General features: G+C 42.9%; 1 protein-coding gene across 6 annotated transcripts in view; it reads left to right on the top strand.

Moving 5' to 3' along the window:
- pclob (piccolo presynaptic cytomatrix protein b) overlaps positions 1-26,565 on the top strand; it is a 61,463-nt gene that overhangs the window by 24,460 nt on the left and 10,438 nt on the right. For 2 of the 6 annotated variants that reach the window (XM_037106846.1, XM_037106845.1), the window contains exons 12-29: positions 2,980-3,867; positions 4,314-11,172; positions 11,698-13,265; positions 13,384-13,649; positions 14,018-14,846; positions 14,986-16,036; positions 18,042-18,110; positions 18,453-18,479; positions 20,007-20,095; positions 20,232-20,307; positions 20,404-20,529; positions 22,508-22,616; positions 22,839-22,906; positions 23,010-23,248; positions 24,300-24,347; positions 24,446-24,576; positions 25,480-25,506; positions 25,987-26,080. In XM_037106846.1, the coding sequence (XP_036962741.1) occupies positions 2,980-3,867; positions 4,314-11,172; positions 11,698-13,265; positions 13,384-13,649; positions 14,018-14,846; positions 14,986-16,036; positions 18,042-18,110; positions 18,453-18,479; positions 20,007-20,095; positions 20,232-20,307; positions 20,404-20,529; positions 22,508-22,616; positions 22,839-22,906; positions 23,010-23,248; positions 24,300-24,347; positions 24,446-24,576; positions 25,480-25,506; positions 25,987-26,080 (12,564 nt within the window). The remainder of the gene's footprint in view (positions 1-2,979; positions 3,868-4,313; positions 11,173-11,697; positions 13,266-13,383; positions 13,650-14,017; positions 14,847-14,985; positions 16,037-18,041; positions 18,111-18,452; positions 18,480-20,006; positions 20,096-20,231; positions 20,308-20,403; positions 20,530-22,507; positions 22,617-22,838; positions 22,907-23,009; positions 23,249-24,299; positions 24,348-24,445; positions 24,577-25,479; positions 25,507-25,986; positions 26,081-26,565) is intronic. The other 4 variants (XM_037106848.1, XM_037106847.1, XM_037106849.1 and 1 more) reach the window with 4 other exon arrangements.

Here is a 26,565-nt window from a genome sequence, read left to right as displayed (position 1 = left end):
CCCGTTCCTCCAAAGTGGTAGCTATATACAGGTGTAATTCAATTTATTGTCATTGCTATAAGGATAGCATCAGTGCATATGAGCTGCCTCTGATAAGGCTAATTTGACGGGTCTATAAAATGACCCTTCCTATTAAAGGTAGGAAGAGCTGGTGTTTGTGATTACTGATTTCTCATTTGAATGGATTTGGTAGTGATATTATATTATTCTGATTAGCATATGTATGTGACAGGAGCACGTACCTTGTTAGCTGTGATTACATCCTGCAAGCAGACGAGAAGAAGGAGAAGTTGAGGAGTGCGTGGGAATTTTATCACGTACAGATGTTTAAGGCAGAATACCATCACACACGGGTTTGTGATCGCACAAAAAAAGGTCAGACTAAATAATACACCCAATTTAATCAACAGACACAGATTTATGAGCTGGTCTGTAGTCAAGATTCTAGAACGAAAGGCTGTGTCGAAAAGTTTGTATAAAGAGAAAAATATAACCCTGCGTAAGATTTATCATTTATGTGGACCCATGTGACGTGCTGTTTGCCCACCTTCAAAGGCAAACATAAGTGAGATCACATAAGTGTCAGATCACATAAAACTGGGGTTTAATGATTTATTGACTTACAAGATTATCAGCATCATGCACTATGCTGATGAGGCTTTGTCTGTCACCGTTGGGAACCAATGGGATTATGATATTCCTGAGTGAACCACAGCTGACTGAAAAAAAGCATCTCAGCAGCAATTAAATGAGATATGTCAGTGTCAGTTCTCATCAGCTGAAATTCTGCTTGCCGTGAATGTTTCTCAGTCAGTGGAAGCTTTTTGCAGCAGTGCAGCTGATCTTTTCCTGAAGTGTTATCGCTACCCAACGTCTCAGGGTAGAAAATGGGAATTTGCATTTTCAACCATGCTCTATTTACAGTAGGTGAAAGCAAACATTCATTTATTTCCAAATATCTAGCCTGACAGCACTGGACAGTTGGAGGGTTGAAACAATAAATTATTTAATTCTAGTAGGCTAAACAAAAAAAAGCAAAAAAAAACTTGATGATGACATTTTATCAGGTCATTTTAAATACCCACCCTATTCCTGTCTTCATGTTTAGACAAGTACTAACATGTATTGAATACGATTGCAACAGGTCTCAGCAGTGTGGTATTTTAAGCTTGTTTGTGGGGGGGAAAAAAATGTAAATGTCCTGCACAGATGGATTGTAAAAGCAGGCCTAAACTGGGGTATGACAGAGGGTAGATTACATCTCTTACCACAGCTCAACTCAGCACTTGAGCCCATGAACTGTGCTATTCATTTACATCACTACATCCTGAATCATTGCTAAACTCTAAGACAAAATGTGTGTGTTAAGAAACAGATTGAGATTCCTCTCCTGCCTATATAGTGCATGAACATGCTCTTACAGGTTAAAAAACCCCATGTACATTAGTGTGTACTCCTGGCCATTGTGGTTCCATAATTAAGATGTATTGGGTGTGTATAGGTTCATATAGTTTATGTTGTGGATAAAGCAGTTGAAAGTTAATGGTTTCATAAACAGGATATGAGTGCAGTATATTCTCCTCCTCTGTCCTGTATACCAGAACTGCTCTGCCCGGCTCTGCAGAGGCAGGCGCATTGCTGTGATTTGGTCTGCTGGGCTGCTACAGACCGTTTTATCTATTGACAGCTTTTGCTTTCCTCTCCTCTTAACTGTCTGTTAATGGGGCTTGGATGTGATAAGAAGTGTGTCTTCAGAGGAATCATTTTTTAAACTGATAACATTGCTTACAAAATGTGATTAGCTCTGTTGCAAGGTAAGCATTTTTTCTTGCGGTCTTACAAGTGTCGTAAGTTGTAGTGTCTTAGCAGCGAGCATGTTGATATAGATCACAAGCTCCATTGATGGCTGATATTACTAATTGTTTCGGTTGTTTACATTTTTCAGCAGTGGTAGGGCAGGATGACGACTGAATTATATTACTTTGCTATGGTATTACTCAGCATATGAGAGAGTGCTGTATTGTTCTTATCCATAGGTAGTATCAAAGATGTCTTTTGTAGTGAAAATATGAAAACTATGTGTTATCTGCTGCAGCACACAGTAGATCATTGATTGATTTTTTTCCCACTAATATTTGACATCCATATAATTTCAACTTTAAAGTTGCAGTCTAAGCCCCCAGAACACATACTTGAAACCTGGTATGACATACAAATGTATAACAAGTATTCTGGTATTAGAGAAAACTAGATATATATTTGTTTTTTGTGTGTCCAGAGTCTAGTCAAACAAAAGAGTTAAGGCAGTTATTCCAGTAAACTAGGTTTGTTTTCAACAAATTCTAAGCCACAATATATTTGGGCAATTCAAACTACCATTTCAGTGTAATCCAGTGCCTGGTCGTCTACTTATCAAGGTGTGCTTTCATTCAGGCTTCACCAGGCTCTTGAGGGAATTCTTAAAGAACCTAAGTAGGAACAACAATTCTGCAGGAAAGCTAATCCAATCCTAACAAATATATGCCAAGTCGTTATGGCTAAAGCAACAGCAAAAAAAACAGTGGCTGTGACAGACACACCATTCACCCTATTACAAGACACTGTACCATCAACATAATTTTGATTTTGAATAGTTAATTAATGTTGGTTTAAGTCAGCATGGAGCAGGAGGTCGTAATGGATAAGTGAGCTGCTTAAAGAAGCAGCACTGGCATGAAAAGCAGACTGTGCCTTTCATGATGAAGCAGCTGATCCTAATCAGCTAATGCAAGCATTACTTGAATCTTCTGTCTAGAACAAACCAATGCCTCAGTTATCTTGTTGAACAAATACATAACTTAAAAAAAACAAACAAACAAAAAAAAAAAACACACACACACACATATATATATATATATATATATATATATATATATATAGGTATTTTATAGATCTTGATACAGTGTGTTTCCTAATCATATGCTGTTTGTTTGATTACAGAAGGAATGGCTGTGTCTGAACTGCCAGACCCAAAGGGCTTTGTCGGGACAGTTAGGAGACTCTGGAAAAATGCCCCAGCCATTACCTGTATCTGCCAAGCCAGAGACTCAGGCCACACTTGCAACCAAAAAGGCAGAGCCCCAAGCTACTCCTACAAAGGCAGAGCCCACACCTGTAGCCACAAAGTCACAGCCCTCACCTGCTGCCGTAAAGAAAGTACCAACAGTTCCAACCCCAAAAGAAAAGATGGATCCTACATCAGTCAAGATGGACACCATGGCCAAGGCAGCCACTGCACAAATTGAGCCCACAACAGAAAAGGTTTCTCCTGGTGCCGCAGAAAACGCATCCACAGCAGAACCCCCCATACCAACTTTGACCCCTGTGCAAGAGATGGTAGTAACACCAAAGGTTGAAGTGCTAAACACAGATATTCCCAAGACTGTAACAGTGGGAGATAAAGAAGGGTTGGCAAAAGTTGAGGACAGCACAAAAGAAAGTTACAAAACTGAAGAGTCTAAATCTGACATTTCAAAAATAAAAGCTGAGGCAGGTGTAGCTGTGGCTTCCTCTTTACAGGTGACTGAGGCTACAGTTGTACCTACCTCCACTATTGCTGCAGAGGACGCTATGAGTGGGATTATTCCAGCTACTGAAACACAGCCAGAATTGTCTGCTCCAGAAAGGATTGTTAAGGAGGTACACCCAGATGATCATATCAAACTGGCAGTTGAGGTGAAATCAAAGTCACAAGAACAGCTACCAGTGGAGGCAGAGCCAGCTATAGCAGCTGACCGCAAGGAGGTGGCTGATAAACTGGCTGAAGAGAAAATTGCCACCACCTCAATTCAAGAGACACAGCCAGTTTCTACAAACATCATCATAAAAGTAAGAGTGGGTCCTTTTGACTGACAAACAATATACTATTTGCAAACCAATCATTTGTTAGTATTCTTCATCCTTCTATTTTAACAAATGATAACAGTATGATTATTGTGATGACAGCTAAAAAAAACTGATGGAATTGAAGTGACTGATGTGAAAAGATGCATTTTACATCTTGTCTCAGAATTCAATTTTGTTTAGTTTGTTGATGTGTCCTCTGCAGTTTCTTAATTTATATTGACAAGACTTCATGAATGATGCATCCTTCCAGTGAATTAGACATTTGTTTTTAGCATTACTCCTAATAGCATCCTGCAGTTGCGTAAGAACTCAGAAGAGAAGTGAGAAGTAAGAACTTGTCAAATATTTGGTAGTATATGCTTTAGAAGTCTAGCCCCTGAATTGATCAAATCTGTTATTTTTTGTTTTTATTTTCTTCATATTTTTAGGACCATGATGAAACCAAGAAAGAGCCACTGAAAGAAAGAAAGGTGTCCCTTCCTACAGGGCAGGTTGAACTCGAAAACATAGTTGTCCCTGCAGCAGCTGAAAAGCCTAAATCCAAAGGAGAAGAGCATGATGAAGACCAGCCCCAGATTTTACCCATATCCCGGGAACTGGAAGAGGGGAAGGTGGTTAGTGATACAAGTAAAGATAACATAAATACCTACCTATCCATTTCAGTTAAGGAGGTGGTAACAGTTGAGAGAAGGCGCCTAAGTTTCCAAGCAATGGATGAAAGCAGTGAAAGTGAGTTCACACCCTCACCTAAAGTCCAGAGGAGAATGCTGACGGTGAGCCATGTTTCATCCAGCAGTGAGGACATCAAAACTGAGAGTGCTGACTCCAACGCAGAAGAGGATGAAGAGTTCATCCGCAGGCAGATTATGGGTATGGGTGATGAAGAAGAAATGTCTCTTTCAGAGGATGAAAAGGAAAAGGATTTGGCAAATGAAAAAGCTCTCAAGGAGACTGAACTTGATAATGCTACAGTGATACCAGAATCACTGGCTAGAAAAAGTAGCACAGATAAAGAAGATAGCCAAGCCAGTATAAAAGTCCTCCCTAAAACTGAGACTGCAACTACTCAAGAAGTGGCTGAAACAATACCCAGCACAACTCTAAAGAAAGCTATTCCAGTCATGAGACAGAGACAAAGCACTGATGAAGAAGTAGATAGCATCACAGAATCACTGTCAAAGGGATCATCTAGTGTTCAGGCATCTAGCTTTACTCCAGGATCTTCACCTACATCAGCCTCATCACTGGAGGAGGACAGTGATAGTAGTCCCAGTCACAGGAAAATTAGTGGGGACAAACGGCATCGCAAAGGTAAGCACAGGCAGCAAACTCAGCCTCTTCCTACCATTGAAGACTCCTCTGAGGATGAAAAGATGAGGGAAGAGGAGAAGTCTAGGAAGGACAAAGAGGAATGCAGGGCCGATGACCAACCGGTGCCTCCAACTGAAAATGCTTCCTCCTCAGAGGATCTGAGACAGGTCACAGTAATTGATGAAACCAGCAAAACATCTGGCTCTGAGTACTCTGCCAGTATAGAATCAGAACCAGAGGCTAGGCGAGCTGTACAAAGAGGAAGTAAACCTTCACCAACAGTGATGCCGTACATTCCCTCTGATCCATTTAAAGAAAATTATACTGTAGCAAAATCATTGAAGAGTGCTGAGGAAGCATATGAGGAAATTATTCAGAAGACAAAAGCTATTCCAGGGGAGAGTCCTCCTGACATTGAGCCCCTCTATGGAGGAATGGCAATAGAGGACTATCTTTATGAGTCCTTAGTTGAGGAGCCTGAGTTTAAGATTATTGTCTCTCAAGAGGAAGAACTCAAACAGGATACTTCCACTGAATCTCTCAAAAAACTCAGGTCTCCAGAGGAAGTTTATGAGGAGATGATGCAGAAAAAGAGAGAACTGATGATGATAGAGCAAGAGTTTCAACAGGCGCAGACAGCCATGGAATCTTCCTCATCAGGTGTGTCAGTCAGTGGGCCTTCATTGGTTGCTGAGACCTGTGTGGTGACCATACCTACAGAAGAGACATCTATCGCTGGGCAAACTGACATGCCCCTTACAGTCACTGAAATTCCTGGTGAAGTGCCAGAGAAGAAAAAGAAACGACCAGCACCTCCACGCCCCTCTGAACCTCCTAAGCGCTCTGAGGTCCCTGTTGTTCCCAGTATGCCTAGTGGATCTATAGGTTTTGTTAGACCTATGGTTCCTCAAGATCCTGCACTCAGAAAGGCATTGTTCCCTATTCCAGACCTCAAGATTACCCAGTGTTCTTCTGGGGAGGAAGAGGATGACAGTCTTGCAGATGAATATGGTGTTGGCATTTCATCGGACATTACACCCAGTGATGATTCTGAGACTAAAGAAGACCCATCCACAAGCCCACCTTTATCTGATATTGTTGAGATGGAACCTATCTGTGTGGTCTGTGAAATTCCTGAGCCAAAACCTATTCCAACTCCAATATCAGCCCCAGAACTAACCACTACACCTTCCCCTGTATCACCAGTGTCACCTCCAACTTCACCAGCCACTCCAGATTCCAGTTTGGTTTCTAATGCTACATCGTCATCCTCATTCCAGGCTCAAACACCTCTGTCACCAGATTCAACTCCACTCTCTACACCAACACTACCAACTTCATTCGTAACTCAATCACCTCCAGAGATCTCACCACCATCACCTGCCACAGCTGCAGTCTCTCGTCCCACTCCAAGCACAGTTATAGTTACAATACCAGATGTGGTGTCAGATCCATCCAAAGCTAAAACAACTGCTGTCGGTCAAGCTTCTAAAACAGATGCTGCAACTCCAGCACTAATGGGGATGTCTACTCATGTACCTGTTGTGGTTCAAATGCCCGACTTGGTTTCATCTCCATCTCAGGAGCCTATTGAGGGTCCAGCTGTTATACAGGTCTCAGCACCATCTCCAACACCTGTTGTTGTCTCAGCTCAACCTACAGTCGTAGTTGCAACTGCACCTGCACCTGTTGGAGTCTCTACTCCAGCTTCTGCCCAAGTTGTTTCTGCTTCTGTCACTCTGTCCTCATGCCCTGGGCCAGTCATAGTTCAGATGCCTGACCTGGTTTCAACTACATCTCCAATCTGTGCACAATCCCCACTACCAGTGTCAGCACTCGTAACTACCCCAGCTCAAGTACAAGCCAAAGTGGTGCACTCAGTCCCTGTACAACCAGCCATCTCCTCTGTGAGCCCAGTAGTAGCCCCAACTTTAGCTCAAACAGCCCAGGTTCCTGCATCAGCCCCAGCATCAACTACTATTGTTAAAAAGAAGGTTCCACCCCCTCCTCCCCCTCGGTCTACTTCAGTGTCATTACCTGAGCCTAATACAGAGCTGCCACATGTAAGGACTGTTCAGCAAGTCACTCCTACTGTGACCACTATGGGAGCTACGGGAACCACTGTGGCTGGCCAACCAATGCAGTCTGTAGCTGTGGATATACAGCCAAGAATGGAAGAAATGCAACCAGATGATGTGGCTGTACCTCAAATAGTGACCCCAACCAGACAAGGGCATGTAGTCATCATAGTGCCCAGTATGGAAAACAGATCTCTGCATGGACAAATCCCACAAGACAGAGGTGGCACAGGGCCAATTGCTTCCATTCTTTCTGGGCCATTAACTAGTCAAATTGCCACACAGCCTGTTTCGAATATACCAAGTATAGACACAGCTTCACTATCCACAAAAGTGTCAGCAATGCCAGTGGCTTCAGCTCCGCCGCTTCCACCTAAACCTATGGTAGGGTCAAAGGTTACAGACACAGTAGAAATACCTGTAGCCGATACACCTCCACCACATCCTGCTACTTCACCGAAGCCAACTGTTTATTCAAAGCCACCAGTACCCACTGTGCTGATGATTGCTACAACAGCAATAGAAGATACTGGTGTTCCAACAATTGGCCCCAGTCAAACCAAGCCTCCACCACCCATACCACCCAAGCCTATATCAATTCCAGCAGGACTGGTTTTCAGCCACAAGCCAGGAGAGAGTGTCAAGCCACCTCTTTCTATGGTCCCCAAGGCTGCAACACTGCCCAGGACCAAAGAACCTCCAAATGCTTTGTCACTTAGCCTGACTCGACCTGTGGAGTCTAGGTCAGGTGCAACGTCTCCTAAGTCACCGCTGTCTCCCAGACATGCCAAATGTTTGCAAACCTATGTTGTTATAACCCTTCCATCTGAGCTTAGCTCACCACCAGAAGGAATAACAGTCCAGGCACCTGTAAGACGAGGCTCCATCCCATCTACAAAAGTATCAGAGGTACGGACCACGCCTTCAGAGCAGAAGACACCCACTGAGGCATTATCAGCACCGGCAACAATTAGGAGAGCCCCTGTCCCCACTGTAAGGCATCAACCTCCTATACAAATAGCTCCAACTGTGGTGGTACAGCAAATGACACCCCCTGAAGGAGTAACTGATAAAGTGCAAGTCTCTGTGCCTTCTGTAGTGCAACCACCATCATCTGTAGATGTCACCATAGTGTCGTCAGGTCAGGACATATGTATTCAGGCACATAGTGTGCCTCCTCCAATCAAGAAACCATATATGCAGCACCACCACCAACAACAACAACAACCACCACCAATTACTCAGCCACTGCCTCCACCTAAAATAATATCTGAGGTCATTGCAATGCCCACAGAGCCAAAGATACTTATTCAACCACTAACAGTCCAAGCTACAACAAGACCACAGGCTATACCATCTGTTGCTCAGCATCCAGACATAGCCTCAGAAGTCATAACAATGTCACCAGAGGTTTCAGTTGAAGCAGTAATTCATCAGGCCCTAATACCAACAGTACCTGTACAGCCACAGCCTCGGACAGATGTTGTCACTGTACCATTACAGCCTGAGGTACCTTTAAGTGGGTTAGTTCCCCAAGATAAACCAGCTGGAGTCGCCTCAACTGTGATTTATCCACAAGTTGGAACTCAACTAGAAATGCTACAAAAAGAACAGGATATGCCTACTGATGTCATTGTCACTGATGCAGTCGTAACAAGATCACCAATACAAGAAGTGAGTCAGCAAATTCCTGTTCAACAGCAACATGTGGTAGTTGAAGGTTTTGACAATACATATATACTCACATCAGTACCACAAACTGTTCAGCCTTTAGAAGTTTTGCCTTTATTTACAGAGCAACTATCCGCACAGGAGCCACTTATTGTAGATACTGCAAAGTTTGAATTACCTACAGAGGTTATTAAAACAGACTCAACTGCTAGGATACCAGGAGTAACAACAGTATCTCCAGTACCCCATCCTCTACCTGTAATATCCCAAGACACACCTGAAAGAGTTAAGTTAATGCCACTCAGTACAGATGGGAAGATGACACATACTACAATTGGTGAAATATCACCTATTGTGATGGAAGTCCAACAAATGACAATGCAGCCACAAGTAACTTACATCCCGCAAGTCTACGGAGCACCTACATCCTCAGTCCCACCATATTCAACACCACCAGTGGAGGTCATAGCATTACAGCCTGAACGCGAAACACCCAGAGAAATTCTAACAAATGTTGATGTAAGAAGACCTTCAATAACATCATCAATTATGCAGCCTCAGACAGTGGTTGGGATGCCAGTTGGAGTTATTACCACTGAGGAAATGACCAGTAGGAGACGGACATCTATATCATCCATAGTACAGCCACCATATACTACAAGTGACATATTTACCTATCCCACAGAGTATGAAATGCCAGCACAGGTGGTTACAACTGAAGCCTTTGCTGCCACCAGGAGAGAATCCATAACCATGCAGCAACCACCTCTGTCACAGATAGTTAACATGCCAGCTGAAAGAGATGTTCCATTTGATGGCCATGCTTCTCAGGTGCCATACAGGAGAGAGTCTATTCCTTCAACAGAGGAAAGACCACAGGTATTAACCTATTCATCAGAATATGATCGCCCTCTGGAGATAATAACCGCCGAGGCATACACCAGGAGAACCTCAATACCCACTGCACATGATATTGCACAGGGTGTATCTGTGGCTCCAGTCACCATCACTAAAATTCAACAAGAGTCTATTGAGAGCCAAGAGATTAGAGGACCAGAAAAGGTGGTCTCCAGCATGAGTCACATGTATTCTTCCTCAATTTCCACCTCAGGCCAGCCTCCTGAAAGCCTGCCTAGCCTGGTCACTCAGGTGGTCACCACTGAGGTCCAGAGGACCACTGTTTCTGTTGTCCATGAAAGACTTCCACAGGTCCCTCCACCCAGTGTAGCAATCACTATACAGCCCGACATAGCTAAAGTCCAACCTCTGCCAAAACAGAATGGGAAGATAGTCTACCCTGGTGATGTTATCGATTTGCGTACCATGAAAGTTGCCGTAAAGATGACTGAACAAGGCATGGACCTGACACCACCTGAGTCATGTCGACAGTCTTTTTCAAGTGATTCAAGTGGCCGTCAAATCACAGCAGTACAACCTGAAATTGTAAATCTTAGTGCAGAGATCACCCCTGCAACCACACTGTCAGTTGTCTCTGACAGCATCACAATAGTCACATGTACAGCCACCATTGCCTCTTATAAAAACATACCAGCGGAGAAACCACTTGATTTGCAGGGCCCTGTTACATCCTTGCCTCTGCCTCTCACCACATACAAACCATTTGAACCGCTGGCACAGATTGTATACAGACCTGTGAACTCCCACGCTGTAGTCAGTGCTGTAGTGTCCACAGCTCAAGACATACCCATTAATCTTTCTTATGGAGTGTCCCCAGGGGGCAAACAGCCCACTACATCAGTCCCAGCAGCTATCAGCAATGGAGGTCCTGTCCTTTCTCTGGAGGCTACAGGAGCCATGGATCTGTCAAACTACAGACCAGTGAGAGCTTTGGTAGCTTTGTCTGGCACAAGCCCAGGAGTGGTGACCACTGTTGTGGAGGATGATGGGACTCCAGTAGACCTTACAGCTGGAAGGAGGAATGTGTGTTGTGATGTCATTTACAAACTGCCATTTACTGGAAGCTGCAGAACGAAGCCTCCAGTCACAGCCCAGCCAGACAATCGTTTTGGCTATAGAGATGACCACTACCAATATGATAATGCTGGACTGTATGGTATCAAAGGCATGAATGGTATAAAAGCCTCAATGTCTGAGACTAACCTGACAGAGGCAGGACTATTCTCTTATGACCCCAAGAACGACCAAGATTATCTTCGTGGATCTACAGATGACGCCATTGACCTTACTGCTGCCAAACTTTCTGCTGGTAAGTATGGGGATGTTTCTACTTGTTTGCAGGTTTTTCATAACCATCCTCTATGCTTGCTTTATGGGTTTGCATTTGATTGGTTCAATAGATTTGAGATGTTTATTTACAAAGTTTTTCTTACATTTAACTTGAGTTAAATATTTTGCTCAATGAAGACAAGTTTGTGTGTTTGTTTGTCATTTAAGTTGATTATTAATTCCTGCTTTCCTGTAATTGTTTTATTTGCACTGCTCTTTAATGTGCATGATTTCTTGTACTCTTCTAAGTGTTAATGCCTGATTTATTTTTTTGTTTGTTTTTTTTCCTTTTGTCTTCATACAGATGCATGTGTGTGCCTGCGTGTGCTTCCTCAATATTTTGGTTTTGCATCTTGCTAACCAAAATGACTACAGATGTGCATGTGCAATTGGAGACTGTAAATCCAAGTTGCATGACTCTCAATTCATATACATACAGTATGTTTTTTTTTCCAAAATTATAATGTATCTGATTAAGTAAAATCTATATCCTTGATTGTGGCAGGTAATGCTCTAGACTACACTAGCAAAGCTACTGGAGGCTACGCTGGGATGACTACAGCTCCATACTCCCAGGTCCCTGCAGCTGGGTTTGGTGTAAATAGTGTTCTAAGAACCTCAGATGGAATAGTTTACTCCTCGGTTGCTGCACCAATTCCATCCACCTATGCAATAACAACTCAACCAGGCTCCATCTTTAGTACTACCTTAACACCTACATCTACAGTCCAGAACCAGTCATTGCCGCACCCATATGGTTTCATCCCCAGTACAGACCCAGGGCAGATAATTCCTTTTGACACGGGGATACCTAAGGAGCTTCTACCCACTGCTTTGGCCGACATCATAACAGGCTATCCAGAGATGTATTCGGACACCACACTTGAGGCAATTGCTGCCTCTCTGGATGCCTTAGCTTCCTCCCCAATATTCCCTGGTTTAGACAACACCAAGATGGCCCAGTATCAAATGGAGAGGGAATTTCTCGAGCTAGAGAAGCTTAAGCAGCTTTGTCTTGCTGAGGAGCTGGAGTGGGAGAGGCAGGAGATCCAACGTTACCGTGAACAGGAGCAGCTTATGGTCCAAAGGGAGCTTGAGGAGCTCCAGGCTTTGAAACAGCAGCTCCTCCTGCAGCAAGAGGAAGAGCATCATGCCCACATGGTGGCCCAGCAGGAGACATATGCCCAGCAGAAAGAACAGTTACAGCAAATTCAGCAACTCCAATTGCAACTCCAGCGTCAGTTAGATGAGCACTATGGTAGCACTGGTACCAGAGGGAACCTCCTAGATGCTAAATATGCAGGGGTGGGGGACAGTGGCCAGTACTGGCCTGTCAAAGACGAGTCTTCAATTCCATCAATTGGGACACAGTTTGATGAAAGTCAGGACCAGCTCAATCTAGTAAGGAAGCTTCAAGCTGATCAGGACACAGGGAAAAAAATTATTGATAGTGGAGTCCAGACAGATGATGAAGACTCAGCAGAGAAGCAGCATGTAGGAAGGAGAAAGAAGAATAAGAGAAATGTTGAAAACTCAGCTCAAACTGATGATGAGGACCAAGATGAATGGGATGCTCCCACAAAAGCTCGACGACGCTCTCGAAAACATAGCAGCGAGGGAAAACAAGGCTCCAAGGTTTCTAGCATTGCTATCCAGACAGTGGCTGAGATATCTGTCCAGACCGACCACTCTGGAACTATCAAACGACCCAATGTCCAGATGGACACTAAAGTAGAAATCATCAAGCACATCTCAGCTCCAGAGAACTCTCAGAGAGGTGGCAGTCTGAGCTGTCAGACAGACTCAGACAGAAGGCAAACACCCATTGAGGTGGGCTACAGCACACACCTAACAGCAGATGTCCCCTCTAAGTGTAAAGTCTTTTACAACCAAGTCTCCCCTCTGTCACCGGAAAAGTCACTTGGAGGTCAGAGGATGCTGACTGCTGATCCAACGAGATTTTCCTCTGGCCCTCGGATACTGAAGGCTGGTCAGAAGTCCCTGTCTGATCCTAAATCCCTTAGTCCTTCCACAGAAGACCGGATGGGTGGATACTATGCAGACAGCTATTCTGTAAGTCATAGCAGTTTTGCAAAAACAAGCATCTTATCATTATTGATAATTTTTGTTTCAATTTGAATTTTTTTGCATTCGGTGACTGACAAATGTATCATTTGTTTTCATGTTCTAGGGCCGTGGTTCTCCCTCTGGTACAGGAAAGAAGGTAAAGCGGACTCTGCCAGACCCCCCTCCCGAAGATGACTCTTTGACAGGACGGTCAGGATACAGCACCAACTCTGCTCGTCGGCGTCTTGCCCGTAGTACAACAATGGCCCGGGCTAAGATCCTGCAGGACATTGACAAGGAGCTTGATCTGGTGGAGAGAGAATCTTCTAAACTTCGCAAGAAACAGGCCGAGCTAGATGAAGAGGAAAAGGAGATTGATGCCAAGCTACGGTGAGATCCTAAAGATCAACACAATCTGGCTTGAGCTTTTGTTCAAACCCTTTGATATTAATTCAAACAAAAAATGCTAGTAACCAATCAATGTCATGAATTGATTACATCCAGTATTCTTGCATCCGTCCCTCTCCTGCAATCATTAATCCTAATTCATCTGCATGATTCCCCTCTTACCTTGATAGCTTATGGGCTAAAAGGCTGCCTTGACATCATTCAGTGAGACCTCTCCACACTCACACATAGTAAAAGGTACCAATGTGTGGGAACCCAAAACATTAATTGCCTCTGTGGTTGAATTTTATTAGAATTGTCAGTGTTAGAATTGTAAAACAATATGTACCCTTTATTTCTTCTTATTTTAGGTACCTGGAGATGGGTATCAACCGGCGTAAGGAAGCCTTGTTGAAGGAAAGAGAGAAGAGAGAGAGGGCCTATCTCCAGGGGGTGGCAGAGGAAAGAGACTACATGTCAGACAGTGAGGTTAGCAACATCCGAGAAGCCAGGGGTGATGGCCTGGAGAGACCACGGACAGCTCCCCAGTCAGAGTTTGAAGAATTCATCCCCCCACAGACAGAAGCTGATTCCCAGTACAACACACTAACTAGTCCCTACTCTCATTATGCCCAGTATGTTCCCCAGACCCAAACCACCAGTCACTACACCCAACAGAACTTATATCAACAACAGTCCCTTTACCACCAACAGGTGTCTCCTTACCCGACCCTATCCCTCTCCCATGCCCAGGCTCAGCCTGGCAGCTATCAACATGCCCTGCTCTTGCAGCAGGGAAAGCAACGTCAAACCACCCTCTCTGATTTGGAGCCTAAGATCACCACTGGCTATGAAGTGATGCGCAACCAGCCTCTGCTAATTGTGCCAACCTCTTCAGAAAGTGGCTATGGGGTTGCTCACTTGGGGGGCAAATATGGCAGCTTGGACTTGAGGCTAGGGCTAGAGGAAAGGAGTATGGCCTCTAGTCCCATGTCTAGCATTTCTGCTGATTCCTTTTATGCTGATATTGATCACCACAATGCCAGGAACTATGTGCTCATAGAGGACATAGGGGAGCTTACCAAAACCTCGACTGGGCTGAGCAACACCGGCTTGAGTTCTGGATTCAACCTGCCTGATAAGGAGTTGTCCAAGGCAGACAGACTACTCAGAGCAGCAGAAGTCAGGCGCACAGCAGAGGTAAATAATGCATCATTACATCATTCCCCCTGCTAATCTCCTCATGTATGATTTAAAAAAAGTCGAGATGCTGTGTGAAACAATAATAACAACAATAATTTTCTAAACTGTTTACTTTCATATTTAATTTCTCTTTTAGGTGGCAGATTTTCTAGGCTCATCTCGACTTCAGGGTTACAGTAAAGGAGAAGATGACACTATGGAGGAACCCTATGAGCTGAAGCTACTGAAGCAGCAGATCAAGCAGGAGTTCAGGCGTGGAACTGAGGGACTAGAACACTTAACAGGTCTGGGCTTGCCTCAGTATCTCCCCAGTGATAGCAGTTTTCGACACTTTCCTAAAGGAGAAAAGTATAGCATTGGCAGGCTCACGCTTGAAAAACAAGCAGCAAAGCAACTCCCAGCTGCTGTGCTTTACCAGAAACAGATGAAAAACAAAAAGGCCCTGATAGACCCCAAGGCCATCACAAAATTTTCACCTATTCAGGAGAGTAGGGACCTTGAGCCTGACTTTGCAAGCTACATGGGATCTGGGGCCTCCTCTGTGACCAATCTGGCTGCCACGGCTAGGCTTCTTCAGGATGAGATCACATTTGGACTAAGAAAGAACTTGTCAGAGCAGCAAAAATATCTAGGCTCCTCCCTGGGGGCCAATTTAGCTGGTTCTCTTAATCTTGGGCAGTCCCTTGGACTGGGAGCCACAATCAGGGCCACTGCCCAGGATGATGGAACTTACCCAAGTGGCACCCGTTCCCGACCCTCATCACGCCCTTCCTCTCGCCCCTCTTCTGTCTATGGCTTGGATCTATCTATAAAACGGGACCTATCAAGCTCCTCACTTAGACTTAAGACAGAGGGAGAGGTTCTAGATGCAGCATTTGCCCCTGGGGTGGCTAGAGCAAAGCCCACCAGTTTACCAATCAGCCAAAGCCGGGGCCGCATCCCCATTGTGGCTCAGAACTCTGAGGAGGAGAGCCCTCTGAGCCCAGTGGGGCAGCCTATGGGTATGGCTAGAGCATCAGCTGGACCTCTACCACCCATCTCTGCTGACTCCAGAGATCAATTTGGGTCTAGCCATTCCTTGCCAGAGGTACAGCAGCATATGAGGGAAGAATCTCGGACTCGTGGCTATGATCGAGACATCGCATTCATCATGGATGACTTGCAAGGCGCCATGTCTGACAGCGAAGGTAAATGGAGTCTGAGACTGTTACAGCAACTTGACTGTGTGGACCTGCTTGTCTCGCATGCTAATGCTGAGTGGTCTTACTGACTTTGTGCATTAACTGGTTCTTTCTCAACCATCAGTTCTCCAGATAATTGTTATTGGTTGTTGGTTACTATATTTCCCTCTGTCACGGTAAATGTCACATTAGATGTTTGCATGCCATTTCCTTTCTTTTCAATGTCGCACTTACCGATACATAATACTCTAATGGCCTGAGTTTATGTATGTCACTAATCAGTTCTATCCATGTTTGTTCTGTGATTTCAACAGCATGCTTTGTCTTTTTATTTTTCAGTGGCTTTACTTCATCATAGCTAAATGATCATCCATACAATTAATATGAACAAAATATATGGGCTTGAACTTGATACACACTATGTTAAATTACAGTTGCTGTATTCTCAGTGAGAACCCAACAAATATTTAAAATCCAAGCGATACATTATTAACCCTAAACAAAATATCTCCTTTGGGAGCTTTCAGTGAATACATGGTAGATATATTACAGTTATCAATATGCATAAATACTGAGAGATTGTTGCATATAATCACACACCTGCGTGGTACAGAAACATACTTACAGGTGTAGAATATCTGAATATGTTTTTAATACTTAAAAGTGAGATACCAAAAAAAGGACCTTTTAGTAGAAGTTAACATACAAAATTTACGCTTTGTAATGTTTAAGTAATGGATCTTAAATAACAAAAATGATGTTAAAACAGAACAATATGCCAATTAATCATGTTCTCAAATGTTAAGTGCCTCATGAAAATGAATTATATGTAATGTACACTTATGCCGGTACATATAAGAAAATAGTTGTGTTTGGCTGCCGGCATTTACAGTGTTACAGATGCTGTATAGACCATCCATTAGCTGTCTTAGCTGTAGAAAACTGTAGTAAAGGACTTTTACATGAGGGTATGACAAGGAGTGTCTAGGGATTCTCTCTTCCTTTTTTCCGGCCCTCCCCCTCCAATCTCCAGAGCAAAACACTGTTTTTGTGAGAAGTAGGCCAGCGCCTGCAAAAAAAGTGTATTTTCTATTCCCAGGCACCCTTTCAGCTAACAACTGGCAGCAGGAGGTTTAAAGGAATACTGCTGAATCATGGGTGTCTGGATGCACTTCAGTGTTGTGCAGTCTAGGCATTCACTTTGTGTAGTTACATCTCTATAACTCATGGCAAGTCCATGACACACACCTATCAATTTAAGTAAAATCTAATTTGCAGGAGACTTTATTTTAACCCGAATTGCAATGCAATGATGGTCTCTCAAGGACTATCGTGCAGTTATGTGTAATGTTTAAAATTACATTAAGCATCGTATTATCGTGTCTCATCTGTGTTATGTTAACTGTATGTCTTTTGTTTTTGTACATCTTTAATTTTCTATCTGTATCTGATTTTGCATCCTTGCATGCTGTGCAATACATACGTTTTCCATTTTCCATCTTAATAAATTGAATGTTTTCTGCTTGTTGGTTGTTGCTGTGGATGTCTCGTTAATATGTGAGATGTCTGTCCCCTCGGGATTGACAGCCAATATTGACATGTACTATCTCCATCTCTATAAATGTGGGATTGGTAGTGTTTCATTAGGTTAGGTAAATCTATTTCTGTAGATATCAATATGCTGTATGAAAAGTCAGTAAGATTTTTCTAGATTTAGCATATTCTGCATTTAGCAGAAACATGTATATTTGGACAGTGAAAAACTAAGCTATAAAATGTCAGTGGCTTTTGCAAAACTCTTGCCTGATTAGTACAACATTTAAGAGGGTTTTTCACCATCCGCATTGATTTTTTTTCAGATACCTATCAAAATGCCTAATAGTATCAATATGTTTAGCAATTTTTAGATTTGTTTCTGGACCATTTACAAAGGATTGGTATGGTTAAATTCTTGATAAGAAGGTGACATTTCTCCTGACCCCATGTAAGTGTCCATCTGCCTTGATTACAGCACTAAGTGAATCCATGCTGGCTTTGAACAGAGATGAGGCCAGAATCTTTCATGAAAGTATCAGACACGGTAGAGTATCTTACAGTACTAGTATAAAAAGAAAACCCTTACTTCAGTGGTACTACTATGGCTCAAACTTACATCAATTGATAGATGGCTTTTTTACCTAAAATGTATTTTATATGTTTTTCACAATGCTTTTGCTTTAAATCTGTAAACTGTCTGACAGGCTACTAATGTCAGACTTGCAGTAGTTTCAAGCATGTATTTTACATTGACTACCGCTTTCAGTGCATGTGCTGAAATATTCTCACAATACAGATCTAATCTTGAGCAGTTCCTGTAGTTTGTTAGATTACTGAAAATATGTTGAACACCTTTCTGAAAAAAACATATAACTTTGTACCCCAGCTGGAGGCCCAAACTGGAATATAGAAGGTGAGACAGCATTCCAATTTCCATGTAGTTACAGTAGAGACTGTTTGCCTCCATGTCGCATATCATGGTTCTGAATGATCCACGTTCTCTGGTTGATTTTGTAAACATACCAGACCCATTCTGGAATGACCCACATCTCAACAGTATACGATACATGTCATTTAGCAGATCTCTTGTAGTTGACATGTCAGACCCATTCTGTAACAAACCCCATCTTAATGACACCAGATCTTTTATATGTGTCATATTACTGTAGTAACTTCAGTTCTACATCATTCTGGAATGAATGCACATCACAGTGGCTCTGTGAGCATATCAGTCCCATTCGCAGTATTCATGTTCATGCACTTTTGCAAAAAAATCACGTGTATATGTGTGATCATGCATAAGTGTTAAAATATGTTTGAATTGCTATTCAGCACAAATATGTATAGGCACTTTTGAGAGAACTCTGAAGGTCGATGTTGCCGCTGTTTACTGATTCCTGATCAGACAACTCAAATACTGTTCAGAACTGATAAGTGCTCTTTAACCCAAGACATAAGAGGCAGCATTTACCTTCAGTAATAAATGGTCATAAGGCAAAATCTCTTCATCAGTACTGGTGCATCTCTTGGTGGAATTAGATCATTGATAATATAAAGAGCACGTTTTATCCTTAGTGACAATTTATTGAACACCAAAGTGATGACTCACATTTCTAATGGAGCACATTCCCCACCAACCTGCTTTGTTACCATGGCTTTAGATCATTTTTACTTTGTAGATGCTTACATTTTTTGGAGCTTTGCAATAATTATGCTAATTTGTGCCAGAAGACATCTAATATCTATCAGACATTACATAGCATGCCTAAAAAGTGTTGATGTCGTTTTTGTTTTTGGGAAAAGAGGGGACACTAAACAGCTTTTAATCATAAACCAAAAGGTACAGTGGAAGTGATAATTATTATTATTATCATTATTATTATTATTAGAAGAAAAAGAATAAAAACACACAATGGGACAGCTCCAACCCACAGTGTTGTGACTAAAATGATTACATCACAATATATACATATATATATATATATTTTTGGGCTTCTTTCAAGGACTATGATTCATAAAAAGTACCTATGAAAATGTGGAGCCCTTACACTCAGATGGGGAGCATTGCATGGTATCAAAAGCATGCCAAACCTAAAATGCTCTTTGAAATTTTACTCATCCTTCATTCAGTGTTTGCAGTAATCATTTGATCTCACAGACGGGTCGGATAGAGTGGAACAGAGTTTATACCTCTTTGCTTTCACCTATCCAATCAGGACAGATCGAAGATCTTCCTGCTTTTGAGCAAAGGGGGATGGATGTGAGACACACTTTATGATGCACACTAGAAGTTTTATTCAAAACCGTGTTGAAAGATTGATCTCTGCCTAAATTACACAAGTTACATTGTGAAAAGCAGAGATTTATCAAGTTGTCAGGGATACAGCAGGTGTGTGGTTGTGTGTGCATGGCCTTTAAACCACTTACTCTCCCTGCCTAGCCTATCATCTGAGGAGAGAGGACACAGATTGGTTTGATAAGCCAAGAGAAGGGCATCCGCAGAGCGGAAGCATGTCAGACAGGAGACAGGTGAGATCCAAGCTGACAACCTTCACCTGCACACTGTGATGTTTTCTTACTTGAATTTTCTACATGTACACCTGAGATGTTTTCTGAAGGGAAACCTATTTTCTTCATGCTCTCAATTCCTTCAAATCTCTCTCAGATGAAACTGGTCCCTTATAACTTCCCCCACACTCGAATCAAGCTTAAGAGAGACCTGAAGGACACCAGTGTGTCAGGTAAGGCAAACACAAACATATACAGCAGACTGTTCACACAATTAATTCCAATCACAGCTTTACTAATTAGGATTTGTATGTTTACCTACCCCTCAGGGAATGGACTTGGGATCCGTGTGGTGGGTGGTAAAGAGATTCCAGGGAGCCGAGGAGAGATTGGAGCCTACATTGCCAAGGTTATTCCTGGCGGTGTGGCCGAGCAAACAGGAAAAGTTGTTGAGGGTAAGACGAAAATGAGAAAAAGGAAATGGCATAAATTTGTTTTTATCCACAAATAAAACATTCACATTTTGAAACGAAAACAAAACGTGTTTGTAGTAGTAAGAAAAAACTACATATTTTTTATCATCCACAAGGAGACATAAGTAGTTCAAAAGAACGTATAACAGGTGCACTGATTTGACTTTACCAGGATAGATAATGTATACGTGTAAAAGGAATATCATTTAAAAGTCCTGGAAGATAAACAGTGTTAAGGCACCTTTAAGCTATCATTAAACTCAGAGCAGTGTGAGTCAGGAAAAAAATCTCTGCCTAAATCGTTGAATTCCAGATGGAGATGTGAGAGGCTGCTGTAGCCTTCTGTGTTGTGGTCTGTCACGTCTCATTCCCTGACACATCACATCCAAACACAGAAAAAAGCCTGTCAACTCAACCCTCCACAGTACTGGGCTATGTTAGTCATTAGGCTATATTTAGCTTCAGAGACACAAACCCACAATGGCAGGCATTGGTGAACCCACACACACAAACACACACACACATTAAAAAAATCCCCTCACAATTTGTACTTTATTAGAGTTTTCAATGGATTAATCCCCTCGTGTTTATTATTTGGACAGAGATGTGTCATGTTATAATTCCCGCTGTTTGAGGATATTTATAGGACGGAATTGGTTCTAGTTTCTCTCTTCATTGGGAGCTCCACCATGGGGACTGCCATGACTTTGCTACTGCACAAGGGAGGGAGCGAAGGACAGACCAGCTCATGTATTTTCTTCTTCTGTATCTGGTCTGATGCATTTCGTCCTTTTTGTATTTTTTGTTTTGAAATAATACGATAGGACACATCGGACCGGGCTTTGGTTTTCGTGACATTAATACTTAGCACTAAAGAAATAGATATAGTGGTCAGCCTGGCAATGTTTACTTTCCAGCATATGGTGAATTTTAACTATGCAAATGTGATGTTTGTTTTACTGAAAGAGAATGGCAGTGGAACATGCCTTCAGGTGCAGAGAGAAATAAAGTGGGGGGAGGATACGGCGAATTATATCCGGAGAGCAGAGGGAGTAATGGCTTGTGCAGAGGGGTGTGGAGATATTAATTCAAGCTTCTATTGTCACAGCAGCGGCTAAGTTGCTTCGTAAGCAGAAGTCCCATCTGAAGACCAGTTTTCAGTCGTGTAAGTGAGGCCTCATGCTGGCCTTGGGTTAGAAGTCTGAGTTTGCTGTGCACTGATTTTTTTTTTTTTTTTTGAATAATAATACACACATTTTAAAGCAACATTATGTGCCTCTTTACCTTTAAATACCAGCTTCAAAATCATTGTGATGGTACCGTGTCTGGTAACAAGGTGACTGGTGTCTCTGTCACAGCCCCCAATCACTTGTTGCTGCACTTGTAGGTAACTTCAGTGAAAGGGTAGGATCACAGAGTTACATACATGTTTACTTCAAGATACATTTTCAAAACAAAACATTGTTAAGATGTTAATAGTTTTGTTTGTAATTAGCACCTACATTACATCTGACAAAATGTTGTAGACCTGGGATTTGTGTTTGCCAAATCGCCCAAAATGCCAATTTCTACATAATTTTGCTTTAATATTAGGTTTTGGAGCGTGTGGTTTTGTTTCACTTCTTGTACTTCTGACAGGACATTAGTTGTGTGAGCAAAAGCAAACAGGACTATGTGCAAAATCCTGCCTTTCTGCTGCTGCTGTGGTGTGTGTGTAATGCTATAATGATGCAACGTCAAAGTCAACACAAAAGCCAAATTGAAGATGAGATTATTAAAAATTTCCACTCTGTGTTCTACAAATTGAACTATTACTTCTGCTATGTGAGCATGGGGACTGCACCATCCAGACTGAATCATGGTTTGTATGCAGTGATCAGGTGAAAAGAATTAGCCACAGGCTATAACATATTCTCTGTTTTATCTCTGAATCTACATGCTTGCCTTTATCACGCCACAGGAATGCAGGTGCTGGAGTGGAACGGAGTCCCCCTGACAGCAAAGACCTATGAAGAAGTGCAGTGCATTATGGGGCAGCCATGTGCTGAGGCGGAGCTCTGTGTGAGACTGTGAGTTACATCTGTCATCGTTTACCCGTCTGTCCCACTGAAACTCCTACATGTTTAGTTGCAATATGGTAACTACACAGCCATGTACACCCTCTCTCCTCCCTCCTTTCCCCTCTCTTCATTCCACACCCTTTCATCTGACAAATATCACTCTGTGACTGATTACTGCTAAGATACACTGGTTGATATTCCATCATAAATTTCCTGTATGGATCCAAACAGTGACCTTAATATGCTGTCTGACCCTGAGCACCCACAAGTCCTGGAGCACCATGTCCAGCTTAAGGCTGGTATGTACGAGGTTTTGTTGACATGTCTGCATGCATGCATGTATATGTGTACTGTTTTCCACACAAATACAATATATATTGCTATGCACGTTTGTCTCAATAGGTGGACAGCGCTCCCCTGGTGTGGATCCTAATCAGTTGGCTGCAGAATTGCAGAAGGTGTCCCTGCAGCAGGGTCCTGGTGTGGCTGGCACAGGGGTTGGGCCTGGAGGTTTGGGCGTCCTCTCTGCACTAGAGCGCTCGGCCCTCCTCCACTCGGGTACTGGATCAGCTGCCTCCAGTGGTGTACCGAGTCCCGGCCAGCCTGCATCGCCTGCCATTAACAAGAAACAACGACCCAAGGTTTGTACACTTAAGACATGATGTTCTAGGTCTCCAATTTTCCAGCATTGCTAGGAGCCGCTATGGTAGACTGCGTTGACTCTTGGTGAGGTTTGCTCCTGGCTTTGGCATTCAAACATGACTGGACCACTGCTTCTTTGTTTTGTCCACAGTTTAACTCTTTCACTTCTCTTTCAAGTCAGAATACACAATATATGTTTTTTGAAATTGGCGGTCACAAGTTTTACACACCAGTTTTACATGGTCTTCAGTCATGCTAACCACCCCCAGCCCCTGACATACGGGGTGCTTTGTTCTCGACCGACAAAGTGTTGGTGCCATTCTGGAACCAGTTATCCTGTCCGGGAACCAGGTCTTTGGTTGTCGAAACGCAAATAACTGAATAGGCACCAGCTCCGAACCAATACCTGAACCGCCTTAGTTAAAAAGGGGTGTCCGTGGAACACTGTGTGATCTATCATGCACCTCTGTTAGTGTTGCATCATATGGCAGTACAAAGAGGAAGGTCTCATGTCATGTGAAGGCCAAACGGAGCGATTGTGTTCTTTGGAAAATGACAGGTCAATTATAATGGAACATGAAAACTGTCTGGTACAGTGCATGACCCCGGGTCCGGGTTCCTTCCCACATGAAATGGGCAGTAAGTGCCTCATTATAATCAAATGTGTAAATGTTTGATATGCAGAGGGCCTGTCACAGTGAAAAGAAGTGAATACATTATGTAACACAAATCAGCATAAAATGTGAAACAGGCAGTAGAATATTTGTACATTGTAAAAAGTGAGCAATAAGCACCACACGTAATTGATTAACCTTCTCAAACTTCACTCGAGGACTTTTCCAGTCAATTGCAGGGCTCAGATAGTCAAATCTCTCTGGAGGCTCATAGATCGGGTGAGAAATCTTTACTCGGCATCTTCTCTGCAAGGACAATCCATTCATCTGTGCGCTGACAATGTTCCAAGAGTCAAGTCAAAGCACCATTTATGAGACCTAATCTTAGGGTAATGGCTAAAGTCTGATATTAACTTTTCCACACCTTTTTTTATAGCAATCAGAGATAATGAGGATCCCTCATCCCATCACTGGAGAAATTCAGGTATAGAGGCACTAAAAATATGAGAGATTTATTTCATTCAGATGCAGTTGGATCTTTCCCACTCACATCTTTCTACGCTCCACTGGTTTCCCTCTCAGCTCCAGATCAACTATGACAGGAACCTTGGAAACCTGATCGTCCACGTCCTGCAGGCTAGAAACCTGGCCCAGAGGGACAACGACGGCTACTCTGACCCCTTTGTCAAGGTCTACCTCTTGCCTGGGAGAGGGTGAGCTCCGAGCTTGTTTGAGTCTTTCACAAAATGTCTGGTCTTTGTCTCCCTTTCTGCTTCTGTGTCTGTCTTGTTTTCTCTCCCCCTATTTCTTTCTGACTTTGTATCGACTGTGCTGTATGGAACTGACTAACTACTTGAGTTTGTACGAGAGAATGAGACCGGACATGATGACATGAGGCAGTCAGTGGTGGTGTAATTTGATGCAATCTCTATCAATCGATGGATGGGTGTTTAAGACTTTATACAATGCTGTGAGAGGGGATCCTTTTGAAAGATCCCAGCCTACCTGTGTGAAAACATCCTTCACAAACTCTTCCTCTTTATGCCCACTTTCTGGCCAAAGTTTTCCTATTGTCACCCAGTTTTATGTCCTTCCTCCTTCTCCTTCCTCCTCTTATGCTGTCTGCTCCAGTATCTTCCCAAGAGCCAGTGAATATCAAGCAAGTGGATCGATACAGGCTTTATCTGATCTGTAACAGTATCTGCTCCTAGATAATGACCCCATCAGACCTGTTTATGAGATTATAAACCCTCCCTACCTACACGCTGTGTAGGTTCGAACTGAAAGATCCGTAGGAGAGCACTTTTCTTCTCGTGCTGTTTCATTTGGGGAGTATTTTGTCTCACATTAGCTGCGGAGTGCACAGCTGCGCTATCTCAACAACAACTCTGATAAACAGCGAATCAGACCCTTACCCAGTCGTAATAGTTGTGAAGTTTTCACATTGCTTAGGCACAAAAACAGCAGTACACCCCGCAGAGAATATTGATTGCCTCAGGTCTCTATCCTTTACTGCCTTTACTTTGAGCTCTCTGGGCTTCTCTGACAGTTTTTTGTGTTTTTGCTTTTCTTGTTTGTGATATCTGCCCTCCTCTTCCTCTTCTGGACTCCCTCAGCCAAGTCATGGTTGTCCAGAACGCAAGGTAGCGTGGTGCTGATCTTTGCTTTTAGTTTGGTGTCACCTTTTTTCGTTCTCCAAATTATGTCTCCAAAGTGGTCCTTCATCCTTTTGTTGTGGCCTTTGTTGTCCGTCCAATTATCTGCTGTACTTCATGGTGTTTTTTAAGAAACACTCCTATCATTGCTTTTTTTCTCTTTATATATGCTTCTCCCTTTTTACTCTCCTCAGCTGCTATCTCTGGAGTAATTTGTGATTTTTTTTTTTGTAAAAGCATCTCAGTCGAAACAAGACAATTAAGAAAAAACAAAACAAAAAAAACATCTTACATCTGAATTTGTTTTCTGACGTCTCCCACAGATTGTTTTACAAGCATCTATTCAAGTCATTTGAATTTATTGAGTACATCAGTTTGGTGAATGTTTTGCCTTTGGGGTCAGAAAGGGAAGAGAATGTTCAATTTACTTACTGACAACCAATCATTGTGAATATCATGACTTATCAGTGCTGATAACAAGAGAAGGACCAGGTATGCCCAGAAGACCATGAACCCAGAATGGAACCAGACCGTCATCTACAAGAACATTCACTTAGAGCAGGTACAACACACACACACTTTCATTATGTCTTGCTTGTGCGCTTCCTGTACGTGCTATGGGCCCAAGTTTGGCCTAATTGTCTTATACTGTTATTAGGATTCTGTCCTCACATCTTGTCCCCTGGGCTCTTCTCAGTATCCCTGTGAAACCCCTTATCAGCGCTCCCAAGACTCAAGTTAACCACCGTCAATTCTGCTCTCACACAGACTCAACACAGACGGCCTAACTGCCTGTCATTTTATGAAGGAAAAAAAAAGTGTTATAGAAACTCAGTAATCAGATGCTACCATGCACATGTGTGCATGTGTTCCAAGGCGAGCGTGGTTGTTTTGTGACAGAGCTCTGCCCAGACGGTAATTGCAGCTGTTAGGGGATGAGTTCAGATGAGGTAACTGTAGCGGTCAGAGAATAGAGGCCTTCTGCGGAGGCAGAGCTGGCTCCTCTGGGGCTGCCCTCTGTTAATCACGTCTCATTGCTGGCAGGAT

This window comes from Acanthopagrus latus, chromosome 8 (assembly GCF_904848185.1).
Source record: "Acanthopagrus latus isolate v.2019 chromosome 8, fAcaLat1.1, whole genome shotgun sequence".
NCBI classification, from domain to species: Eukaryota; Metazoa; Chordata; class Actinopteri; order Spariformes; family Sparidae; genus Acanthopagrus; species Acanthopagrus latus.
Note: the sequence above shows the minus strand (reverse complement) of the source record. Positions and strands in the feature narration are given on the sequence as shown.